Here is an 18,100-nt window from a genome sequence, read left to right on the forward strand (position 1 = left end):
TAAAACAAACTTAGGGAGGAGGCTTCTAATGTTAACATGCATGAAACCAAGGCTTTTACAGTTACAGAAGTCAGCAAATGATAGCGCCTGGAATGGAGCTAGGCACTGCAGGGCCTGGATTAACCTCCACATCACCAGAGGAACAGAGAAGGAGTAGGATTAGGGTATGGCTAAAGGATAAAATAACTGGCTGTCTAGTACGTTCAGAACAGAGAGTAAAAAGAGCAGATTTCTGGGCACGGTAGAATAGATTCAAGGCATAGTGTACAGACAAAGGTATGGTAGGATGTGGATACAGTGAGGGTAAACCTGTGTATAGAGTGACGATGAAAGAGATATTGTCCCTAGAAATATAATTTAAACCAGGTGATGTCACCGCATGTGTGGTAGGTGGAACTAAAGTGTTAAATAAGGCATATTGAGCAGGGCTAGAGGCTATACAGTGAAATAAGGCAATAAATACTAACCAAAACAGCAATGGATAAGGCATATTGATGTTAGCGAGAGGCATGCGTAGCCGAGTGATCATAGGAGTCCAGTGAGTGGCTTCAGGCAGCTTGCGGGCCGGGGCTAACAAGCTACAGAAGGTCCTTGGCGGGACATCGCGACGGAAGAAAGTCTGTTGTGGCCCCCTCGTGCTATTACATCGGCAGACGGATCAGCAGGGCTCCGTGTGGTAAACCAGGCCAATTGGCAGAATAGGTATAGTGGCCAAAGAATTTGTCCGGTGGGCCTCTTAAGCTAACAGTCCGATGTGCTCTGGACAGCTAGCAGGCCGTGGCTAGCATGCTAGCGGATGAGATTTCAGGGGACGAAGCGACGGCAGAGCAAGTTGAGAAAAAACCCATTGGGTGAATCACGTCGGTGGTCCAGTCGTGATGAGTCGGCGGGGGTCCAAGCCATTTGGCTAAAAGAGGTACTGTAGCCCAAGTAGTGGCTGATGGACCTCTTTGGCTAACTGGGAGATGGGCCTAGCAAGGCTAGCTCCAGGCTAATTGGTTCTTGCGTCGGGACAGTGACGTTAGCCAGGAGTGGCAACTCGAATAGCAGCTAGCTAGCTGCGATGATCCAGGTGAAGAAAAAAAAGTTTTGGAGCTTGCGGTAGGAATCCGGAGATATGGAGAAAAATAAGTCAGATTTGCTCTGGTTTGAGTCGCACTGTGCAGACTGGCGAGAGTTGTCCATGCTAGAGGTGGCTGATGACCGCTAGCAGTGGCTAGCTGACTACTAGCTAGTAGCTAGTTAGTTGGCTAGCTTCTGTTGGGGTTCCGGTTCAGACGACGGATCAGCAGGGCTCCGTATGGTGGGTATAGTGGCCAAAGAATTTGTCCAATGGGCCTCTTAAGCTAACAGTCCGATGTACTTTAGACAGTTAGCGGGCCGTGGCTAACTAGTAGCCAGTTAGCTGGTAGCCAGTTAGCTGGCTAGCTTTTGATGAGTTGATGAGTTCTTAAGTATAAAAATAGCAGATCCGTACCACAGTCGGTGAGGCGGGTTGCAGGAGAGTATATTCAGTCCGTTGATAGAAAGTGATATTAAAATATTAAATATATATATATATGAAAAAGAAAAACAAGGAAAAACGATGTTTACAAGGGACGGGAAGAGACAAGACAAAAACACACGTCCGACTGCTACGCCATCTTGGAAAGTGATATGTTACAACGCCAACCTTTACAACAAACATCCATGACCCACCACCCATCATGTCATCTGATCAGTCCAGCAATCAGTGGGCTAGAAGATAACCAAAAATGACATTTTACAAGATGTCAATAGCCTATTTATTTATATGCTCAATTCCTGTAGGCTGTTAGCCTCGTACGAACCATCCTGATCTTGCCAGCTTTCATCTGTTTCAAATCAAATTAAATGTTATTTGTCACATGCGCCGAATACAACAGGTGTAGACCTTACAGGGAAATGTTTACTTACAAGCCCTTAACCAACAATGCAGTTAAGAAAAAAAGTGTCAAGAAAGTATTTACTCAAATAAACTGAAGTAAAAAATCAATAAAAAATAAGAAACATTTGAACTATTTAAGGAGCAAAAATAGAATAACAGTAGCGAGGCTATATACAGGGGGTACCGGTACTGAGTCAATGTGCGGGAGCACAGGTTAGTCCAGGTATTGAGGTAATATGTACATGTAGGTAGAGGTAAAGTGACTATGCATGGATAATAAACAGAGAGTAGCGGCAGTGTGAAAATGAGGGTGGGGGGGACAATGCAAATACTCAGGGTAGCTATTTGATTAGCTGTTCAGGAGTCTTATGGCTTGGGGGTAGAAGCTGTTAAGAAGCCTTTTGGACCTAGACTTGGCGCTCAGGTACCGCTTGCCGTATGGTAGCAGAGAGAATAGTCTATGACTAGGGTGGTTGGAGTCTTTGGATATTTTTTGGGCCTTCCTCTGACACCGCCTGGTATAGAGGTCCTGGATGGCAGGAAGCTTGGCCCCAGTGATGTACTGGGCCGTATGCACTACTCTCTGTAGTGCCTTGCGGCAAGGAGGCCGAGCAGGCAGGTGATGCAACCAGTCAACCACTACCCCTTGTATTACCGGAGGCAGCTGTTCTGTCTTGCCGATGGACCAAAAACCCAGCCAGCTGTATGTTACCCATGTCGTCATTCAGCCACGACTCAGTGAAACATAAGATATTACAGTTTTTATTGTCCCGTTGGTAGGATAGTATTGATCACAGCTCATCCATTTAGTTATCCAATGATTGCACGTTGGCTAATAGGATTGATGGTAGAGAGGGATTACTCACTCGCCGTCGGATCCTTACAAGGCACGCCGACCTACGTCCCCGATATCTCCGTCTTTTCTTCCTGAGAATGACGGTGATTTGGGCCTTGTTGGGTGTCTGAAGTAAACCCTTTGCGTCTGACTCGTTAAAGAAAAAATCTTCTTTCAATACGAGGTGAGTATTCGCTGTCCTGATATCTAGAAGCTCTTTTCGGTCATAAGAGACGGTGGCAGAAACATTATGTACAAAATAAGTTACAAATAACGCAAAAAAAAACACACAATAGCACAATTGGTTAGGAGCCCGTAAACAAAATGTAAGCTAGCGAGATCAGGATGGTTCATACAAGGTTAGTAGGCTGTGGCCTATGCCTGTTGATTCACATTGCACAACACAATAATAGGCTATTGTTTGGTTTATTATCCCATGAAACAGTAGGCATCACTACTACTAGGCCTATTAGACTAGGCTACACAAAAGAACGAAAGAAAAGAATGTGGAACCTTATCTGGCAAGACATCTTGGAGATGCTACCACAATGATATGCAAATGTGGAATCTTTTCTGGGAAGACATCTTGGATATGCTACCACAATTATATGCAAATACACGTGGTACTGCTTACTAACAATGAACTGAAGTACATTTCTCCAACGGGGAGAGAAGTTGACCTTCATTATCCTCAGTCTTGAACCCGGCCAGTTCTAGTGCGGACCCCTAGTCCATTGAAAAGCGACATTGTTTCTTTAAGATTCGACTTTCGGCCATCAGCGGGTCTGTCTGTTCATTGTTGGAGAGAGAGAGTGAAAGAGACAGCGAGTTGAGATTGATATACGGGGGCTGAGGACAAGTCGTGCATAATATCATCGAGCAGCTGTGGTGGAAAGCAGCACAGAACTCCGGTATTGAGCACACATTCTACCAGAGACAACATGGGTAAGTCGTCTACATTTGTTATGGTACCTCTAAATGGCTATTAATAGCCAACCAACCACAACCAAACTGTACATTTTCTTTGGTATTCTTTGAATGATTTTGGCATTATAAAATATTATATTATGGCTGGCATGAAAAGTGCTGATAAGTGATTTATTTAATGCTTCGAGAGGTACAGACTAGGCTACTTTCCAGAGGTGCATTGTCTTTCACTTACAATGTCTTAATTTTTACCAACCCAATGTGTTCTAAGTGCTATTTGTTTTAGGGCATAAAGGTCTGTGACGTCCATGAGAAGTTGTTTGAGGTCCTAATAGGTCCGTATCTTTATTAGTATAGTTCCTCTCTGCAGTTCTCGAGAGGGGACTTTTGAGGCTAGAATGGTGCAAATAGAGAAGTGTACTAGAAAACAAAGGAAAGCCGCACACTCTAAGCGCTCAGATGCAAAAATTTAATAACCAATTTTTACCACAGGGACAAGTTATAAGATAAATAACTGGCATAGTGGAACACGTAATAACACCTTTAATTGGGATAGATTTCCCTGTTTGGGGGTGTTTGAAGGATCTACATTTATAAGTGCCATTGCATTGAGCACAGCCATTACACTTGTAATTTCCATCCAGTATGGGAGCAAATAGGCGTTGTTCAGGAATATCTTGGGGTGGTAAATCAGAGTGTACCAATTGGTCTCTGAGATTTCTGCCCCGCAAATAGAGAAGTGAACTGTTTTAAACTAGGTAGAAAACCCCTGCACCTGTTGCTGGGTGACTATGCTATTTTCCTTCCTATGTGTATAAGTACTGCTATTTTCCTTCCTATGTGTATGATAAGTACTGCTATTTTCCTTCCTATGTGTACTGAGAAGTACTGCTATTTTCCTTCCTATGTGTATGATAAGTACTGCTATTTTCCTTCCTATGTGTACTGAGAAGTACTGCTATTTTCCTTCCTATGTGTATGATAAGTACAGCTATTTTCCTTCCTATGTGTACTGAGAAGTACTGCTATTTTCCTTCCTATGTGTTCTGAGAAGTACTGCTATTTTCCTTCCTATGTGTATGATAAGTACTGCTATTTTGTCAAAGTAACAAAATTGCTTGAACATAGGTATTGAGACTTGAAAAGTAAAGTGCTGAATATCAAGTCATGTTACTGAAGTGGCTTTTCCGCAGTGTGTTTTATAAAAGGCGCTTTATGGTCAGTCCTACAACTGCGTTGGCGCGCAGCATTCAAGGTGATACGGCTCTGCAGAAGGCAGGGCATTCATACTTCTAGCGCTTCGCTGAGCTGTTGTCAAGGAAGTGAGTTTGTGTTTATACTGGACCTCCTGCCATCACCTACCGTCAACTAATCATGTCAATGCGGAACTATATGGAGCCCTCCGCATTGTAACAAAATTTGAGAGGAGCAAGGTGATGCGGTCCAAAGCTCAATTTGGCTTCGTAATTGCATCACACCATCCATACGGAGTCCCCGACCACATTTTCCAATCAACCATAAATTGATTCTTAGTCCGTGTTCTTTCATTGGCAAACTTTTTAATTGGTTCAAAACTCATTTCCACACTGGAGTGATTATGCAACCTGGAAGACAGCCTGATCTCACACACACACACACAACCCTGGAGTCACAGAGTGCATGTGTATGGTGCCCCTTCCTGCCGTCTGTGCCAACTGTAATAATGGTACCAGCTCCAGCCAGTCTTCTGAGGGAGAGCGTGATCTCCCTCCTGTCTTTCCCCACTTCCACCACGGACTATTGGATATCCCTCTGGCTGTCACAAGCCTCCTTCTGCTCCTATAAACCCCAGTGTGGGTGCTGGAGGTGGCTCAGGCTATTGTTTGCTTGACATTGGTGGCCCTTGTCTTCCCACACTGCACCGGGACAAAGAACATTGTCTCTGCAGTCACACAAGCAGCCTCTCTCTTTCTTAGTCTCTTTCTCTGCCCTCCCTCTTTTCTCCCACTGTCCATGGTGTGAGCGCTGATTGGAGCCAGGGTTAGTGCTGGGTTTGGGACAGACAGATCCTCACATCCTAAGGGCCCATTCACAGCACATGACTCTGGGGAAGAATGACCATAGCTAGCTGACAGACTGAACGCTACTGTGCATAGAGAACAGACCAGTCCAAGGCCACAAAGAGTAACTCAGGGATGAGCTATTTTACGACCACAGCTGGATAGTGTAATAACTGTAGCCAGATCCTTCCAGTATACAGTTGTTTATCCATCCATTTAGTCACAGTGACGTATGTTCATTACCACTCCCTTGGTGGTTGCCCTATGCTTCTCTACAGGTAACCCATACGTAACCCTACATTAACCCCTATGTCGTTATGTCCTGTCCTATAGGTTGTTATGACTGCTGTATGAAGTGCCTGGGAGGAGTACCGTATTGCTCCCTGGTGGCCACTCTGCTGTGTTTCTCAGGGATAGCTCTGTTCTGTGGCTGTGGTCACCAGGCCCTCACTGAGACGGAGAGACTCATCGAGACATATTTCGCCCGTAACCTACAGGACTACATTACCCTGGCCTACCTGTGAGTGGCTCAAAGGCTATTGCTTTATCTCAAACCTACTCCCTAGGAATACCTGCAACTGATTAGAGTAGGGGTGGCCAAGACCTAGAAGGTTTTGTTAAAGCTGGGCTGGAACAAAAACCTAGATTGTTTTGGCGATCCAGGACCAGGATTGGCCACCACTGGTTTAGATGTCCCCTAAGTCTGCTGTATAAGTACATTGAACTAAACGGCAGACCTACTGTTAATGGTAGACCTCATGTTAGCGGTAGACATCATAGACCTACTGTTAATGGTAGACCTCATGTTAGCGGTAGACATCATAGACCTACTGTTAATGGTAGACCTCATGTTAGCGGTAGACATCATAGACCTACTGTTAATGGTAGACCTCATGTTAGCGGTAGACATCATAGACCTACTGTTAATGGTAGACCTCATGTTAGCGGTAGACATCATAGACCTACTGTTAATGGTAGACCTCATGTTAGCGGTAGACATCATAGACCTACTGTAGTGATGTGTCCTAATACTTTTTCCCTCCTTCTCCCCTGCCCCTCCTCTTCCTTCACCCCCGCCCCGCCCCTCCTCTTCCTTCCCCCCTGCCCCTCCTCTTCCTTCCCCCCTGCCCCTCCTCTTCCTTCACACCCCCTGCCCCTCCTCTTCCTTCACCCCCCTGCCCCTCCTCTTCTGCTCTTCCAACATAGTATCCAGTACTTCCAGTATGTTATCTACGGCTTGGCTTCATTCTTTTTCCTCTACTGCATCGTACTGCTGGCGGAGGGATTCTACACCACCAGCGCCGCCAAGCAGACCTTCGGAGAGTTCAGGAGCACCCTGTGTGGACGCTGTCTTAGTAGCACGGTGAGAGAGTCGGGGAAATGGTGGAGGGGTGATGGTAACAGGCTGGGGTGGAGGGGTGATGGTAACAGGCTGGGGTGGAGGGGTGATGGTAACAGGATGGGGTGGAGGGGTGATGGTAACAGGCTGGGGTGGAGGGGTGATGGTAACAGGCTGGGGTGGAGGGGTGATGGTAACTGGGTGGAGGGGTGATGGTAACTGGGTGGAAGGGTGATGGTAACAGGATGGAGGGGTGATGGTAACAGGATGGAGGGGTGATGGTAACAGGGTGGAAGGGTGATGTTAACAGGCTGGGGTGGAGGGGTGATGGTAACTGGGTGGAGGGGTGATGGTAACAGGATGGAGGGGTGATGGTAACTGGGTGGAAGGGTGATGGTAACAGGATGGAGGGGTGATGGTAACAGGGTGTGGATGGTGTGGAGGTAAGAAGATGAGGATGGAGGAAAGGCTGGGTGAGGAGGTAGTTGAGAGGATGCCGTGAAGGTATAGTGGGGCTGAGGCTAGTGGGATAGAGGTAAGAGAGTGAGGGTGGAGATGAGAGCTCAACAAAACTCTGAAAGTTACACTTCCCTGATTCATTTTTGGCCTGTTAAGATTCATAATGCCTAAACATGAATCTCTCTCTTCATCTGCAGTTTATATTGATAACGTACCTTCTGGCGGTGGTGTGGCTGTTAGTGTTTGCCTTCTCTGCCTTGCCTGTCTATTTCTTCTACAACATGGACTCTACCTGCCACACCATCACCGTCCTGACTGAGACCCCAGCTAGCATCAACCAGCTCTGTATCGACGCCAGACAGTACGGTAAGGAAAGAAAACATCACCTCACTATATCATCTGCTATGTTCATTCATATGGTAACATACAGTGCGTTCAATAAGTATTCAGACCCCTTTGACTAATTCCAGATTTTGTTACGGTACAGCCTTATTCTAAAATGGATTACATTTTTTGTAAATGTATAAAAAATAAAAAACATCACATATACGTAAGTATTCAGACCATCTGCTATGAGACTCGAAATTGAGCTCAGGTGCAGGAGCACACTGGCCTCCATCATTCTTAAATGGAAGAAGTTTGGATCCACCAAGAGTCTTCCTAGAGCTGGCTGCCCGGCCAAAATGAGCAATCGGGGGAGGAGGGCCTTGGTCAGGGAGGTGACCAAGAACCCGATGGTCACTCTGACAGAGCTCCAGAGTTCCTCTGGTGGAGATGGGAGAACCTTCCAGAAGGACAACCATCTCTGCAGCACTCCACCAATCAGGCCTTTATGGTAGAGTGGCCAGATGGAAGCCACTCTTCAGTAAAAGGCAAATGGCAGCCCACTTGGAGTTTGCCAAATGGCACCTAAAGACTCTGACCGTGATAAACAAGATTCTCTGGTCTGATGAAACCAAGATTGAACTCTTTGGCCTGAATGCTAAGTGTCACATCTGGAGGAAACCTGGCACCATTCCTACGGTGAAGCATGGTGGTGGTAGGATCGAGGGAAAGATGAACGGCGCAAAGTACAGAGAGATCCTTGATGAAAACCTGCTTCAGAGCGCTCAGAACCTCAGACTGGGGCGAAGGTTTACCTTCCAACAGGACAACGACCCTAAGTATACAGCCAAGACAACGCATGAGTGGCTTCGGGACAAGTTTCTGAATGTCCATAAGTGGCCCAGCCAGAGCCCGGACTTGAACCCAATCGAACATCTCTAGATAGACCTGAAAATAGCTGTGCAGCAATACTCCCTTTGCAACCTGACAGGGCTTGAGAGGATCTGCAGAGAATAATGGGAGAAACTCCCCAAATACAGGTGTGCCAAGCTTTTAGGATCATACCCAAGAAGACTCAAGCCTGTGATCGCTGCTAAAGGTGCTTCAACAAAGTACTGAGTAAAGGGTCTGAATACTTATGTAAATGTGACATTTAAGTTGGAATAAATAAGCAACAAATTTGAACCTGTTTTTGCTTTGTCATTATGGGGTAATGTGTGTAGATTGTTGAGGGGGGAAAAAAATATTTTAATCTATTTTAGAATAAGGCTGTAACGTAACAAAGCGTGGGAAAAGTCCAGGGTTCTGAATACTTTCTGAATGCACTGTATGATCTCTGTGGGCCTAGTAAAGATTGGTCATACCACGTTTAACATGTATTACCTTTAATGTGGCAGAAACACAACCAGTCATGATGTTTTCATCTGCTTGTCAAACAATCACTTAACAAAGGCGGTCCTGTAGGCTACTTGTGCACATTAGTTCACTCAGAAAATAATTCCAGCATCCAAACCCCAACAGTGCGCTATGCACCCGCAATTTGATGAATAGAAAGAGACAGCAGTTCTAAAACACCTGGTGTATTGTAATGGCATTGTGGGATTGTCATTAGGCCTCCACTTGTAGACTGAATTGATGCATCCACTGTTGTCTGCGGCCGCCGCGGTCTGGGCCACTCGTCTCCGCCTTGGCAAAAAGTGTTCTCGTCGAACCACAACGCAATTCGCTCATTTTTCATGGCCTATATTTTTCTTGGCAATATATGTTAATTGTGATAGGCTCACGTTTTACCAGTACGTTGTACCCCCACCATTTTTTGGGCTGGGACACTGTACCTTACCGGACCGTACCTTACCAGACCGTAATGTACCAGAACATACCAGACCTTACCTTACAGTACCAGGCCGTACCTTACCGTACCATAGCATACTGTACCTTAACAAACCAGAACATGCATACCAGAACATACCTTACCGTACCATACCTTACCTTACCTTACCAGACCGTACCTCACCTCACCATACCGTACCAGAACATACCGTACCAGAACATACCATACCAGACCATACCTCACCTCACCATACCGTACCAGAACATACCGTACCAGACCATACCTCACCTCACCATACCGTACCAGAACATACCTCACCTCACCATACCGTACCAGAACATACCGTACCAGAACATACCATACCAGACCATACCTCACCTCACCATACCGTACCAGAACATACCGTACCAGACCATACCTCACCTCACCATACCGTACCAGAACATACCTTACCATACCGTATCAGACCGGACTGTACCAGAACATACCTTACCTTACCATGCCAGACCGTACCAGACCGTACCAGAACATACCGTACCAGACCGTACCATACCAGACCATACCATACCCTGACATTACCAACTGTGAAAGCAGAGAATCGGATATGTGTATATATTTTTCATCTCTTTCAGGGCTCCTACCATGGAATGCGATGCCAGGCAAAGCTTGTGGAATGACACTGTCCAATGTCTGCAAAACCAGAGAGGTCAGTAATACAGTCTCTCATGATAGAACGGCAGACATGTTAAAAACAATGCGTCTCTAGAGTCTAGACTGTTAACGTTTCTCTGACATATTTCCAGAATGACACATGATCACTCTGACTCATCTCTGACTCTGATTTGTCCTTTTACAGTTCCGTGTGACCTACGACCTGTACATCGCTGCGTTTGCCGGGGCAGGCATCACACTCTTGGCTCTGGTGAGTGACCCTTCCCTAATCTCTTAACTGGGACCAGATTGGCTACAGCTTTACAATAGAGTTGTGTCTTATGTGACGTAGTCAGTGTAGGTGTTCAGGAATGCCAGAACGTCAGGCCTCCATGGCTGATAAGTCTCACTGTAGCTCTCTGTTCTTTCACTTTGAGTTCTCAGCTGATTCTGATGATAGAAATACCCTAATAATGTCATAACGTCTGGTACTTTTCCTGCTGGGAAGATCCCATAGTTACATTACCATGTCAGTACACTGTTAATGTAGCCTACTGTAGATCAGAATTATACTGAGATTGTCATGGACCTTGATGAACATAATAGGTGCATGAAATGGGGCTCGAAATTCTGTCTTATGTCTTTCTGGTCTATGCTCTTTCTTACCCTCTCTCTCTCTCTCTCTCTCTCTCTCTCTCTCTCTCTCTCTCTCTAGCTCACCTACATGGTGTCCACCACCTATAACTTTGCGGTGCTGCGGTACCTGGGGAGAAAGGGCATAGGCACGCGGTGTTAGACTCTACACTTCCTCCCTCCTGTCTCTCCATCCGACACAGCGACACCCAGAGAGGACACTATGACTCCCTAACACCCCTCTGCCTTTCCTCAACACCACCTGTGGAGTTGATTCTTTGAACTTGAGTGATTGATTCCTTGAACGATTCCTATTCTTTCCATTTTTCCCTTCACGACCCACCAACCTTTCCATGTACTGTGTCTTCATAGCACCATGGGTGGTTTGGTGGAAACCCAGACGTACACTACCTTAGTCTACTGCTTTGTCACACTGGTCTTCTCATGTTATATTTACTTTGCTCTGAAGCTGTCTTCTTCAAGTTAGAAGTTTTCTGTATTTTTGTTGTTCTCCATGTGTATTTTATCATGGGTTTGTAAAGATTGATGTAATGTTCCTCATATACTGCGGTTAGTGTGCCTGACGTATACACCATGTTTTCCTCACTTTTTAAAACGTAAATCACATGTAAAACCTACCTAGGAACATAACAAAGATCATTTTATTTCACAAAAGTATTCAGTTATAAATGTCCCACTGACTCTCATGGTTAGGGACTACTTGGTTAGGGACTACTTGGTTATGGACTACTTGCCTACTTTAGGCTTTGGGATTATAATCGGTTACCATGGGTACCATCCCTCACATCTGGTTGCCATGGTACCAGACATGTGTGCGTTTGCAGTTCTTCTCTCTGACCTCAGGGCCTTTTCTCACGGGAGGCAGAAAAGCCTCAACAATGGAGGCCACCCCCCTTAGGACTTCTTAGAAAACTAACCAATCAGAGGGGGTTGCTAGGGTCCACCTGCCCCGGCTCCCGGGTAGGGGGTGGAAGAGAGGTTTGTGTGAGAAGGCCCCTTTGTTACTATAGGGACCTTGGTCTATGGCAAGGGTCAGATTGCATGTCATAGGGAGAGGGTCTCATGACAAGGACAGGAGAAAGGCTGAAGGCTTCTCTCAAAGGCCTGAATACAACCCTTCTGTGACGGACCCACTGCTGCACGACACCCCATCTGTTGGAGGTGATGGACCCTGTGAAGGGACTTGGAAAGAAAAGGGTTAACATTTCTTTGAATGAAGGGATATCTCTGAGAAAAGGGACAACATTTTTAGTGAGTTTGTGCCATAGAATTCTGGTTGGTACAGATCAATAGGAGAAGTCTTTAATATCTCTGTTTTTAATGTTGAGATAGTAAAGTTGTTACAGGTTCTTAATGTTTTTTTTTTTTATTGCAACATTTATGTTATTTAGAAGTTTAAAACATCTCTGAAGATGCTTGACACTGTATGGCACTGCATTGAGGTGATATTATCATTGCTCCCCCTTCTGGCAGTATATGTGGTAACGTTCGCAAGGGATGAGGGTCTGTTATAGAGGCAAAACAATGCAGTTTTTATATAGTTTTGTCTCTGTAGCTGTCTAGAAAATATTAGTAGTTATTGTATAACACCCTAGTACTTACTGTAGGTAAATGTACTAATCTTAACGACAATTCACACTTTGTTTAATCTCTTGCTAACAAAATATCTTGTAACATACTGTGAGTATAGGTTATCCAATTGGGTGGAAGCTTTATCCAACAGCTCAGGTTGGTTTTGTGAACTGACGGCTGGCTGTTTGTCTGTTTTTTGTTTCTTTGTGTTTTATGATATGTTGGTTTGGCAATAAAAGATGGTCTGTCCTTTTTTTTTTAATTGTTCTCTCTGTTTGTCACAGAAATTGTTCTCTCTGTTTTTGTCACGACCGGATATTGAACCCATGACGTCCGTGCTACTCCAAAAGGTTTGACTACTACTGTTGGAACCCAGAACCAAACCTTTTGTGTCCTGGCCAGCTAGTCAACGTGGCATTTATTTATTCACATTTATGTGAAGTCTGCCACGGGAAACTAGGCTGCTAATCTCACAAGCATAGCTCACGGAACCAACTGTTACCTCTCAATATCAGTAAATGTTTTGTGTGAGAACCTATGCCATGCTGTTGTTGATTGACTTTGTGTTATAGTAAGCCATGTGCTCCTGGGACTGGTGTTGTGTTCTGTTTCTCTTCTCTATACAGATACTCTGCTCCCTCCTCCTGGCAGTCAGACTACAGAAACTCTCTGCTCCCTCCTCCTGGCAGTCAGACTACAAAAACTCTCTGCTCCCTCCTCCTGGCAGTCAGACTACAAAAACTCTCTGCTCACTCCTCCTGGCAGTCAGACTACAGAAACTCTCTGCTCCCTCCTCCTGGCAGTCAGACTACAAAAACTCTCTGCTCACTCACCTGGCAGTCAGACTATAGAAATTCTCTGCTCCCTCCACCTGGCAGTCAGACCTCAGAAACTCTCTGCTCCCTCCACCTGGCAGTCAGACTATAGAAACTCTCTGCTCCCTCTACCTGGCAGTCAGACTACAGAAACTCTCTGCTCCCTCCTCCTGGCAGTCAGACCTCAGAAACTCTGCTCCCTCCACCTGGCAGTCAGACCTCAGAAACTCTGCTCCCTCCACCTGGCAGTCAGACCTCAAACTCTGCTCCCTCCACCTGGCAGTCAGACCTCAGAAACTCTGCTCCCTCCACCTGGCAGTCAGACCTCAGAAATCTCTGCTCCCTCCACCTGGCAGTCAGACCTCAGAAACTCTGCTCCCTCCACCTGGCAGTCAGACCTCAGAAACTCTGCTCCCTCCACCTGGCAGTCAGACCTCAGAAACTCTGCTCCCTCCACCTGGCAGTCAGACCTCAGAAACTCTGCTCCCTCCACCTGGCAGTCAGACCTCAGAAACTCTGCTCCCTCCACCTGGCAGTCAGACCTCAGAAACTCTGCTCCCTCCTCCTGGCAGTCTGACCTCAGAAACTCTGCTCCCTCCACCTGGCAGTCAGACCTCAAACTCTGCTCCCTCCACCTGGCAGTCAGACCTCAAACTCTGCTCCCTCCACCTGGCAGTCAGACCTCAGAAACTCTGCTCCCTCCACCTGGCAGTCAGACCTCAGAAACTCTGCTCCCTCCACCTGGCAGTCAGACCTCAGAAACTCTGCTCCCTCCACCTGGCAGTCAGACCTCAGAAACTCTGCTCCCTCCACCTGGCAGTCAGACCTCAGAAACTCTGCTCCCTCCACCTGGCAGTCAGACCTCAGAAACTCTGCTCCCTTCACCTGGCAGTCAGACCGGTGGACGAGGAGGGAGAAGGAGAGGAAGAGCTACGAGCTCCACAGAAGACTCCAGGACAGTTGAGGGACAATATGCTCCCTTTACGCACCCCACATAATATCTGATAGTCTACCTCCTGACTGACCCCCTCATTCCTCCATGGTAACCCCCTGTGAAGGATCAGTTGGAGCTGACATCCTCATTCCTCCATGGTAACCCCCTGTGAAGGATCAGTCGGAGCTGACTCCCTCATTCCTCCATGGTAACCCCCTGTGAAGGATCAGTCGGAGCTGACCCCCTCATTCCTCCATGGTAACCCCCTGTGAAGGATCAGTCGGAGCTGACTCCCTCATTCCTCCATGGTAACCCCCTGTGAAGGATCAGTCGGAGCTGACCCCCTCATTCCTCCATGGTAACCCCCTGTGAAGGATCAGTCGGAGCTGACTCCCTCATTCCTCCATGGTAACCCCCTGTGAAGGATCAGTCGGAGCTGACTCCCTCATTCCTCCATGGTAACCCCCTGTGAAGGATCAGTCGGAGCTGACTCCCTAAACGTGAAGTGCCAGTTTTCCAGACCCAGATTAAGCCTGGTTTTAATAGCACTTTCAGTGGAGAATATTGCGCTTGGTAAATGACTTGTACAGGGTGGGAGCGTGTTGGGTAGGAGTTGTGCTTCTTCTAAAAGAACAACCACATCCAAGTCAGTTCCTGTATTTGGTTATGTTTCATGTTTGGTTTTATTGTCATACAATATTGGATAGTATTCACACCTACATCAATTTGACTGCATCCCATATGGCACCCTATACCCTATATAATGCCATCATTTTGACCAGGGGCCATGGGGCTGATTCCCTATGCCATCATTTTGACCAGGGGCCATGAATGTTATGGGTCTCTATATAGCGGGGCCGGGTTCTCTATATAGCGGGGCCGGGAGGCTGGGTTCTCTATATAGTGGGGCCGGGTTCTCTATATAGCGGGGCCGGGAGGCCGGGTTCTCTATTTAGGGAGGCCGGGTTCTCTATATAGCGGGGCCGGGAGGCCGGGTTCTCTATATAGTGGGGCCGGGTTCTCTATATAGCGGGGCCGGGAGGCCGGGTTCTCTATATAGCGGGGCCGGGAGGCCGGGTTCTCTATATAGTGGGGCCGGGTTCTCTATATAGCGGGGCCGGGAGGCCGGGTTCTCTATATAGTGGGGCCGGGTTCTCTATATAGCGGGGCCGGGAGGCCGGGTTCTCTATATAGGGAGGCCGGGTTCTCTATATAGCGGGGCCGGGAGGCCGGGTTCTCTATATAGTGGGGCCGGGTTCTCTATATAGCGGGGCCGGGAGGCCGGGTTCTCTATATAGTGGGGCCGGGTTCTCTATATAGCGAGGCCGGGTTCTCTATATAGCGGGGCCGGGAGGTTCTCTATATAGCGGGGCCGGGTTCTCTATATAGTGGGGCCGGGAGGCCGGGTTCTCTATATAGTGGGGCCGATTCCCTATACAGGGAAAGGGGGATAGCTAGTCAGTTGTACAACAATGTATTCAACTGAAATGTGTCTTCCTGCATTTAACCCACCCCTCTGAATCAGAGATGCGGGGGGGCTGTCTTAAATCGACATCCACGTCTTCAGCACCTGATGGAACAGTGGGTTAACTGCCTTGATCAGGGGCAGAACAGATTTTTACCTTGTCAGCTTAGGGATTCGATCCAGCAACCTTCCAGTTACTGGCCCAATGGGGCCATGGGGCTCTGGTCAAAAGTAGTGCACTATATATTGTATTAATCGGGGGCCATTTGGGAAGCAGCTCTGTAAAGGGACAGTCTTAACCTCCATAGGGCAACGAGGGGAAGAGTGGTTTTAAGGAAGTTTTGATATTGGATTTGCAACAAGCAATCAACAGATATACAGTTATATTCCTACATCACAACTGTATGATAGTTATTCATTTCTTACTCAGCTCAAAGCAGACTAAACACTTGGGTGGAGTTTAAATGATTTCAGTCAGTTGGTACAGTATTGAGGATTGAAACGATGGTACAGTATTATTTCAGGAATTAAAATGAATGCCATTTACAATGTACATTAACCATGTCTTTGTGCACCGTGTGACAAGCCCAAAGGAAACAGAGTACAATGAAAAACAAAAACGGGGTCATCAGCATTGGTTAGTGGGCGTGAGACAAGACGGGTGAGGCAAGACAAGACGGGTGAGACAAGGCGGTGAGGCAAGACAAGACGGGTGAGACAAGACGGTGAGGAGACAAGAACTGTATGTTAAACAGAGTATGAAAGATTTAACACATTCTCAGGAATATAGTTTACCTAGCAGTAGAATGTGACGTCTGACTTTAAGCACCTCTTTTTCAATTGGGTAAAAATAGATCACATGTATAGTTAACTGTTAAAACAAGACATTCACATGTCAGTTAATACTTGTCTTTTGTTACGTACCATGACCTAGAACATTATAAATTGTTATTTTGTTAAACTGTTTTTCCTAAATACAACAGGCTGAGTCAAAATCAACTCCTTCAATAGATACAGATGTAACATGAGAACAGAGTCAACATAACACAGTGCTAAAGTTTCATTGAACGGCTGGCTCTTTCACAGTGGACCCTTCTGCTGTACCAGACAGTCGTTTAACTTGAATTGAGAGGCAGATTAAAGTTATGTTTGTGTGTTATAAAGTCCTGATTAGATTGGTAAAAGTGAAGATACAAAGATGTGTAACTTTCCAGAACAGGGCCCATGCGGTAGACAGGCAAGGCAGTAGGGCTGGGAAACAAACCCTCGCTCTTCCTTAGTGACACACCAACCCAAACACACGTTACATGGTAGAAAACCCACAGTAAATATAAGAACAAATGCACTTCTGAAAAGAGAAATGGATCTGCCATACGCCAAACAAAAACTGGCTTATCTATAGAGAATACGCTTTACTGACTAAGAACGCTATATCCTTAACATTGAAGTGTCAAGAGAGACCGAAAAAATGAGAGGGACCTCACCGTAGTAGGTAAGGGATGAAATTACAGCCAGTGTCTCCTACAACTCTCACACACAGGCTTTCTACGAAGTGTTAGTCCTACAGGATATTTGGAGAGAATACTGGATCATCTGGTATACAGTTGTGGCCAAAAGTTTTGAGAATGACACAAATATTAATTTCCACAAAGTTTACTGCATCAGTGTCTTTAGATATTTTTGTCAGATGTTACTATAGAATATTGAAGTATAATTACAAGCCTTTCATAAGTGTCAAAGGCTTTTATTGACAATTACATGAAGTTGATGCGAAGAGTCAATATTTGCAGTGTTGACCCTTCTTTTTCAAGACCTCTGCAATCCACCCTGGCATGCTGTCAATTAACTTCTGGGCCACATCCTGACTGATGGCAGCCCATTCTTGCATAATCAATGCTTGGAGTTTGTCAGAATTTGTGGGTTTTTGTTTGTCCACCCGCCTGTTGAGGATTGACCACAAGCTCTCAATGGGATTAAGGTCTAGGGAGTTTCCTGGCCATGGACCCAAAATATCGATGTTTTGTTCCCCGAGCCACTTAGTTATCACTTTTGCCTTATGGAAAGGTGCTCCATCATGCTGGAAAAGGCATTGTTGGTCACCAAACTGTTCCTGGATGGTTGGGAGAAGTTGCTCTTGGAGGATGTGTTGGTACCATTCTTTATTCATGGCTGTGTTCTTAGGCAAAATTATGAGTGAGCCCACTCCCTTGGCTGAGAAGCCACCCCACACATGAATGGTCTCAGCATGCATTACTGTTGGCATGACACAGGACTGATGGTAGCGCTGACCTTGTCTTCTCCGTACAAGCTTTTTTCCGGATTCCCCAAACAATCGGAAAGGGGATTCAT

At 46.2% G+C, this 18,100-nt stretch overlaps 1 protein-coding gene across 2 annotated transcripts; it reads left to right on the plus strand.

The window, feature by feature from the left end:
* The first annotated feature begins 3,426 nt into the window (after window positions 1-3,426).
* Window positions 3,427-12,786, plus strand: plp1a (proteolipid protein 1a). Of its 2 annotated transcripts, XM_014213147.2 has the most exons (7): window positions 3,427-3,686; window positions 6,041-6,227; window positions 6,914-7,070; window positions 7,703-7,871; window positions 10,293-10,366; window positions 10,517-10,582; window positions 11,027-12,786. In XM_014213147.2, the coding sequence occupies exons 1-7, from the start codon at window positions 3,683-3,685 to the stop codon at window positions 11,105-11,107; spliced, it is 738 nt and encodes a 245-aa protein (XP_014068622.1). In that variant the 5' UTR covers window positions 3,427-3,682; the 3' UTR covers window positions 11,108-12,786. The 2 variants fall into 2 exon arrangements, with proteins under 2 accessions (XP_014068622.1, XP_014068621.1); XM_014213146.1 differs by lacking the exon at window positions 3,427-3,686 and having other exon boundaries at window positions 6,025-6,227.
* Window positions 12,787-18,100: the final 5,314 nt, after the last annotated feature.

This window comes from Salmo salar, chromosome ssa09 (genome assembly GCF_905237065.1).
Source record: "Salmo salar chromosome ssa09, Ssal_v3.1, whole genome shotgun sequence".
NCBI lineage: Eukaryota > Metazoa > Chordata > Actinopteri > Salmoniformes > Salmonidae > Salmo > Salmo salar.